Below are 7,989 nucleotides of genomic sequence, written 5' to 3' on the forward strand. Positions count from 1 at the left end.
GAAGAGGCAGAAAGTGCACCTCCGCCTTAGGGAGAGATACAGAGATCCCTGGTAAGGGAGTTGGGCAATCCACAGTAAAGGAATTGCACCAAACCATGATGAGGAAGTTGCACAATTCCTGATGGAACATGGAAGTGCACCAAAAGCTGACTAAGGAAAGAAGTTAGACCATGACCTAGTGAAGACCAGCTAAATCCTAGGCAAGGTAATACACCATACTCTGATGAAGAAGCTATACAAGAACCTGCTTAAACAATTATACAATCCCCTAGTGAAGGAGCTTTCCCAAACCCTGACCAAGGAATTTCAGCCACCTGAAGAAGAGGCACCAAAATCAGGTCAAGGAGCTGCATCATCTGCTATTGATGAAGATGCCACAAAAGCAGACCAAGGAATCATAATCTCACTTGGTAAGAAGTAAATGCGCTAAAAACCTGAACAGTAAGTTCTACCACATCCCAAATTAAGAAAAAATCAGTGTTATTAACCTCCAAAACGAATCTTCAACTTCATGGAGGCTCAACCATAAAATGTATTCTTTGTTGATCAGTAGCAAATGCCTAAAAGCATTAAATAATAGTGCCAAATGCCAAGTGTCTGTCCCCAGCAAACAAAGCTTTCTTAGTTTGATCTTCTTCTTCCAAGTGATCAATCCATCTAACATTTAGAAAGAAAGAAACTACAAGAAAAAATGTCAGCAGGTCTATTCGTGTGATATCTGCATTGCCACGGAGCCACCATGGGAAGCATACGTCGAACACAGCTTACTGCTAGAAGCTCCTCCAAAACTAAATCAACTTCTAATAATTACATGTAACTTTACACAAGGTTGCTAGAAAAGAACAGGAAGAGAAAGGGAAAAAAATTAAAGAAAACTTTAAACAAAAGATATTAAAAATAATGAAACTGAAAATGTTGAAAGAGTTAAAACAAACCCAATTGACACAAATTACGACGAAGCAGCCTTGATAGCTCTCTTCAATTCCTCTCCGACGTCGGTTGTTGCCTGGATTTCGGAACCACCATTAGATTTCTTCATTTCTCTCCAACCATTCTCTTCCCCTCCGCCATTCTTCTTGTTCCTCCACCGCTCAAATTCGGTAGAATTCTCATTAGATAATGGTGATGATTTCTTCAATCCGGCACCGTTGCTTTCTCGACGATTATGGTTTCTCAGCTGAACTCCAGTTCTCATCATCTCCTCTAAGCTCTCCTTCATCGCTCTGTTTTCTCTCTGTAGAGCCTCCACTTCTCTTCCCATCCACAAACACATTCCTTTCAACATCTCCAAATCCCCCTCCTTACCGTGGCTGGTGTTGCTCTTCGGTTTCATCTCCACTTCCTCCTCAACCCGCTCGATTCCAATCTTGTCAACCGTGAGAAAAGGCAGCCTCTTTTTCCCGCCAAAATCAGTAGGAAAATTAACCCCCCACCGGAATTTTATCACGGCTCGCTTGGTCACCGGCAGCAACGTCTTGGCCGTCACAGCCACTCCAGATAAGAAGCCATCGGCTCCCTGGAATTCAGTCAAGTCTCTCCAAACCAACGGCGGCCTCTCCGGGGCAAAACCGTCGAAGTGAACCCCACCGTTCTCTTTGGGTTGGTCAGGGTTGGGGTTGGGGTTGGGGATAGGGTTGGGAAGGGAAGCAGAGACGGCAGTCTTTTTGAGTGAGAAGTCGCCGAATTGGGGTTTGATTTGAAGGGAAAAGATAGGGTTAGGGTTTCCGAACAGATTGAAATGGGCGGACATGATGAGAGGGGAATTATTGGGGGAGCCGAAAAGGCCGACGCCGGACTTGAGGGAGAGGGAGAAAGGGCCAGTGGTGGTGGTGGTGGTGGTGGTGAGATTAGGGTTATAGGAGAGCTTCAGAGAGGGGCCATTGAGGAAGCTGGTGCGGAGGCTGAAGGAGAGGTCAGTTGGGTCGCCAGCGGTAACGCCGGAGATGAAAGGCAAGCCGAAGACACTTATTGGGATCTTAGCTCGAAGGAGTGGATTCTTCTGGTTGTGATGCTCTTCTCGGACCTTAATCGATGCCTTCATCTCTCTCTTTCTCTCTATTACTGTAGTATCGAGTCTCTCCCGCTTTCTCTCTGTCAGGCTGTAACTCCTCTAATCTCCCCCTACAGTGTAATCCCCGTCGAGGCTTTTTCTCGCCCTTTCTGCTTCGGAGAAGGAAAATGGTTCCAAGTAGCAGAACAAACCCTTATGATTGAAAGGTGTGCAGATGGGCGCGTTGGAAGTCTACTACTCCCTCGTTGATTTATACGTACTACGTAAGGGCTTGTTTGATTTTCCATCAGCATGTAAGGTTCTACTCGTACTAACTAGTGGGCCAATCATAATACACCACGCGTATCAAGGATACGTATTAAGAAATTGGTTGGTTATAAGAATTTGAGTGGTGTTGGTGTTGTAAAAACACCCATCGATGTTAGGGATAAACTAGGGTTTACTTTGCCTCCATTTGGATGCCATGTAAATCAATGCAAATTTTATATCGATTCGATTTTGCATGTGTTTGAAAAGAGGGTATAATTATTATCGATGTTATTAACAATAGATGTAAAATCTCATCAACTCTAAAAGTTTTATATCGATAAAAATTATATCGATTTTATTAATGCAAAATTTTACATTCTTCCACCCATCACTATTTTCAAAATTTTACATTATATCGATTTTAGTGTAAAATACAATGATGTCGTTTTACAATAAATCCAATACCAAACACAGCCATACAATTTAATGAAATTGATACCCGATAGAAACATTCTTAAGCAAAATTGGTGCTTGGTGCTGTTTGGGATCGACGCCGATTTCTTAGAACCACATCAATGATTCCAAAATCACTGATTATTTTGTTGTTTGGTTGGTACAAATCAGTCAGAAATCGATGATTAAATTGGACTGGCATCTGACATGAATAGGGGAAATAGTTCCCATAGACAAAAATCAGTAAACACAACTGATTTCCGAGAAATCATATCTGACATGGCAACAATGGTACTAAACAGGCAATTTCAACTCGGTGATTTTTGAAAAATCTCATAAGAGGAATCAACATGGACCCCGAACATCTTCCTCAATGTTTGAACTCTGCACTTTTGAAGTACCAAGGCAAACATACTTTACAGTAAAAATAAAATGTATTAGCATTGTAAAATAAGATACACTAATGGATCCTATAATTCTAGTATTGTTAACCTAATGAATGAATGAAATGGAAGACATCTTTCCAGCCAGAACTTTTGTGAACGTATTGGGCACTGAGTGCAAATCAAACACGACCTGGCAATGACAATGAGGAGCACTACTTCTGGCTGGGGATGGCTGCTAGCTACAACAGATGAGAAGGTAGATTGTAGCATTTGACAGTTCCTACCAAGAGAAGAGCTTCTTTAAGGGCCTTGAAAAGATAATTGGGATAATCCTCAATGTGAGCAAGGCCATGATGAGACTGCATCTCAGCTAGAACCCTTCCAACTATCTGTAATAAAGTTCAGCTGGGGTTACTAACATGATCTGATATAACAACAGTTAAGACTGGTTCTCAACATAAGAACATGGACTGACCTTTCGTGCGTAACCACCATAAGCTACCCCACCAATTAAAGCCTGTTGTGAATTGACAGTAAACGTCTCTCCCCTCCAATTCCCTATTATAAAGTACATCTGACAAGTTAAAATATATTCATGGGCGTGCATCTTGTAAAAACAGCTTAAAGAGAAAATGCCTTCATCAGGATGGGGTTAATGTAGAAATATCCTTCATGGCTGACTCAAATCTTGTGGCATAAGCATAGGGATTTTAGACGACGAGCATAAAGTATACCAAATTCTTCCACTAAAGTAAATCAGCCAGTGTCTATCAGTAATAATGAAGGGTGAGTAAATACCAGATATGGATGTTGTTTGAAAAAGACCTGCTTTCTTCAAACCACTAACAGTATGAGAATTGGTGCCACCAGCTATTTGAAGAAAACCTACACGCATGAACAGCATACAGAAAAACTTACTTTTGAGCAATAGACAAACTGCACTTTGCAAAGTTGCTATCATTAAAAACATGGTAATAAAAAAACTGTACCATGAAGTCTGTCTCTTACTGCAGCCAAACGAACAGCAAATGCAATTGCTTCCCTTGTTGCTCCTCGACCAATGTCTCCACTCATGGGGCGTCCATCCAACTACAGTTGTATTGTATATCAGATGCATGCAACATTAAAAAGAAATATTTAGTTATGATGAATCCTTACAGATACAACAGGACTCAAGCAGGCAATCTTACACTTCACATATTATGAGTCACACCTGCCATAAATTGTAGCTCTGTAGATGAGGATCCATTATTGAGTGTATTGTTTTCATTACAGATACAGTCAAATCACCAACATCTGGTAAGCTAACCTGGACCAAGTGAAAGGTTGGGTCACAATCATTTACATATTAACATGCTGTTTACCAACCTGAAATCAGCATGTTATTACCAGTATTTAGTACCATTAATATCAATTTGTGTCAAAGGATACTTACTGCAACTAGCTCCACATGTCTAATTGAATCTCCCAAGTTATTCCAGAGATCTTTAAATGAATCTGTTTGCCTAAAATAAAGCTAATTTGAAATTACAAGGAACTCCCAGCAGTTGGTTGTTTAGATTTCATTGATATCTCAGATATGTGAGGTGCAACCAAATCAACCCTGAAAGTATGATAGTTCTTGAAGACTCTTTACCTTCCATTTGTATGGATCTCTACAGCATCCACATCATTTCTCCTCAGAAGTTGAGATGTAGCAGCAGCATCTCTAACATATGTAACAGCTCCTAAATCAATAACAAAAATTGAGTACATCAAATACAATAAAGAGCTAAAGATAATAGACATTCTTCAAATAAAAAATATAGGCTCTACAAATTGAAGGGGTTTAATTGCAAAGATGTTGGAATTTGTGGGTATTAAACATGACCTAAGTGATTATCAAGCATCAAGCTTATCTCAGTAAGGATGGGTAGTATTGATTATCTAACACATGAAGAGGGAGAGAAAAAAAAAATACATACTTATTTTATCATAGGGGCAAACTCCAAAGCATCTGCCACAACCATAGCAGCGCTCTGTTATCACTCCGACCTACATGTATATATGTCTCATCTTCAACAGGAGAAAGGAAAATTAAGGTAGAAACAGATTACAGACATGAAGTTGGAACCTCCAAGGTTTTACCTAACTTCACAAACCTGCAATTTACCATGTCCATCACTCGATGCCTTCCTCTTTAATGATATGGCATTAGCAGGGCAAACCATTTCACAGGGTCTTGAACAATCCAGCGGACAATCATCAGGATCAAATTCTATCAAGACAATTATCTAAGAACATTAGAGTTTGCAAGGGATAATTGACATAAATAGAAAATGTTATACCAGCAATTATCCTCCTCATAACTGCATTTTCATATTGGTTCCAAGCTCGTTAACCAATAAATCCAAAATACTGGGTCTCCCATGCTAAAAATTTTCTAACCGGATTTTTAACTTTACTGGATTCATAGAAATGACGCCATGGGCACTCAATCAGAGATTTTCTCACAAGTATTCAATCATGACATCTGCGGATATTCTTCAAATATGGTTCCACTTCCCTGCAAAGATCACTACAGGAAGCTTGGATCTCATTATTAAGCATTAGCAAAGGCCTCCAGTTGCTCGTATTCCAAACACATTCTACTTCTCCTTTTCTGTTTTTCTTTTTTCTTTTTTTTTTTTTTAATTTCTATGTGGAGCAGAACAAGACCTAACTGCTTTATCAGAAAAAAAAAACCGTTAATCAGACTGTTTAGGTCAATAAGCGTTCTTAGAGTAGATATCAAACAGACTTAAAAGCACAATCCTACAACCAAAGGGAATTTTGGTGATATCATTTACAGTACCTGCCCAAATTATATTATCAAGTTAGTGTAATCCATGGAAATGAAACCCAATTTTCTATTGGAGTTTACAATTGCAGGTGCCATTTGGAAAAACAATTGACACGCCTATGGCAGACAAACACCTAATCCACACTCCTAAAAGGAAAGCTGAGTCCAAATACAGTTCAAGAAGGATCCTGGCAAAGTAAATGCTATGCAATATATCTGCTTAATCACTGAATTCCCACCACACCAATGAGTAATCTCTGAACTTCGTTCCTCAATCACACTACAATATTTATGTGAGCTTCGCAAAACGGTGTATATCAACATGGACCCATCCTTTCACATAAGTACGAAGTGTATAATTGAAGGTTCGTATTTAAATTAGTAATGGGGATTTTAGTGGGTTACGTAATCGGTGATCATAGAAGGCAGGGATTCTTACCAGCTTTCCGGAAGTGGAGATCTTCATCGTCGTTAACACTGATCATTACCCATGGCCTTCGAAGGGAACCCAACATCTCTCTTGCTGCTTCGATCCCTTCATTCACCGCGCTCACAACCGATGCATCAGCCGCACAATCAATGCAATCAACTGCAAGTGTTTCATTCCCAAACAACAATATCGGACTTCTATCAATTGACAAAAATCCAGAGAAAATGAGTTGCAGATGTTCTGTTCTTTCTTTTATGTTAATTTACCTCCAGCGAGAGTATAAACGAGAGAGAGATTTCTAATATCGACGACATCCTGAGGGGGAGTTTCCAAGGGGAAAAAAAAAAGACGATGAGTTATTCCGAGGTGCGAAAAGATTAAATTCTGTTCAGTTACTCATTCTGTTTCTTTCAATATTATTAAAGGGTTTGGGGTTAATTTATACAAAACCTCAAAGCCAGCTCCGCAGATGAGCTTCACCCAGTTCCCTTTACGGAGGGATTCGTCTGGAGAAGACGATGTCGAAGGAATTCCAATGGTTTCTACGAGATTTCTGACGTTTTGAAGATATTTCGTGCTCCTACTGTTCACTTTCACTGAAGAAAAGAAGGAAAAATAGATGAAATCATAAACATGAGACACACACGCAGAGAGAGAGAGAGAGAGAGAGAGAGAGAGAGTAACCTTGTAGAGGTAAAATAGAGGCATTGCAGGCGAAGCTCAAAGCCATGAGAAAATATCTTCAGTGCAACTTTTTAGCTTTAACCATTGAAGTAAGGTCTGGTTTGTCAAGACTCGAGAGAGAAGCAGCAGCTCTACCAACAACCATCTAGTCCCACTGGATTTTTCGAGGGATATTTTGCCAGCCATCCAATGAGCGAAAGGTTTAAGGCAACCTTGAAGGTTGCTTACATTAACGGTCATTAATAATGCCGTTTTGTTCTGTTTACCGGTTGGATTATAAGCGGGGAGTTTCTGAATTGAGGAGTTTCATTTTAAGGGTTATAAGTGGCGAGTCTCTGCATTAAGACTGAAGGATATATATGCCTACTGTATGCCTAGACAAGGGTAGAAGATGTCCAATAAAAATTTTAGAAAATATAGATTAACAAATTAAATTACAAATTACTAAAAAAGTATTAATATATATAAACAAACAAAGAATAGTGACAGGATGAATGAAAGAGTCAACTAAGATGGTTTAATTATGTAAATGGATGGCTAAAAACTGCATTAGTGAGTGGATATTCAATTATTCATAAAGGAAAATGGCAGAACATAATAATGGTACAACCAACCCACTTCCATATTGACTGGAATGGGACTGGCCCGCCTTCAAGAGGAAAAACTAAGCCAGATCAGGAAGAACCTAAATAAGAACTAGGCCCTTTGATTAAGACAACATCCACCCTTAAGGAACCAACTCCTCCAAGGCCCATTATTCCCCATAACCATAAGAAGCTGCGAATCCAGAGCCACACTTCTTAAGTTGAACTATATCCTTTGGCTTTTTGTGGCACAAACATAGTCCTCACACTTTAGTGGTTACGCCAATTAGTCTTGATGTCATGTGATTGGATCAGGCTAACGATATATCTTTGTGCATCTGGTCCTCCATCACATTTACAACCTTGGTGAA

General features: G+C 39.7%; 2 protein-coding genes across 2 annotated transcripts; both read right to left on the reverse strand.

Moving 5' to 3' along the window:
• Positions 1-949: 949 nt before the first annotated feature.
• On the reverse strand, positions 950-2,041 carry LOC148848474 (uncharacterized). The gene has a single exon (XM_088951326.1). It carries the CDS (start codon positions 2,039-2,041, stop codon positions 950-952), a length of 1,092 nt encoding a protein of 363 aa, XP_088807452.1.
• A 967-nt stretch (positions 2,042-3,008) lies between these two features.
• Positions 3,009-7,363, reverse strand: LOC148848475 (uncharacterized). Its single transcript, XM_088951682.1, has 13 exons — positions 7,035-7,363; positions 6,801-6,946; positions 6,617-6,665; positions 6,360-6,509; positions 5,241-5,356; positions 5,064-5,133; positions 4,736-4,826; positions 4,535-4,604; positions 4,313-4,408; positions 4,089-4,188; positions 3,898-3,984; positions 3,575-3,657; positions 3,009-3,488 (listed from the first exon to the last, which is right to left on the reverse strand). Exons 1-13 carry the CDS (start codon positions 7,078-7,080, stop codon positions 3,339-3,341), a joined length of 1,254 nt encoding a protein of 417 aa, XP_088807808.1. The 5' UTR covers positions 7,081-7,363; the 3' UTR covers positions 3,009-3,338.
• Positions 7,364-7,989: the final 626 nt, after the last annotated feature.

This window comes from Nelumbo lutea, chromosome 6, assembly GCF_056320005.1.
Source record: "Nelumbo lutea isolate HS-2025 chromosome 6, American lotus-T2T, whole genome shotgun sequence".
Classification (NCBI taxonomy): Eukaryota; Viridiplantae; Streptophyta; class Magnoliopsida; order Proteales; family Nelumbonaceae; genus Nelumbo; species Nelumbo lutea.

Bases quoted from the DNA above. Each gene is read 5' to 3' on its own strand.
- LOC148848475 (XM_088951682.1), bottom strand. From the start codon at position 7,080: ATGGCTTTGAGCTTCGCCTGCAATGCCTCTATTTTACCTCTACAAG. The intron at 3,658-3,897 runs GTATTTACTCAC...ACTTTATAATAG, and splicing joins TCAAACAACATCCATATCTG to GGAATTGGAGGGGAGAGACG. The intron at 3,489-3,574 runs GTCAGTCCATGT...ACTTTATTACAG, and splicing joins ATGGTGGTTACGCACGAAAG to ATAGTTGGAAGGGTTCTAGC.
- LOC148848474 (XM_088951326.1), bottom strand. From the start codon at position 2,041: ATGAAGGCATCGATTAAGGTCCGAGAAGAGCATCACAACCAGAAGAAT.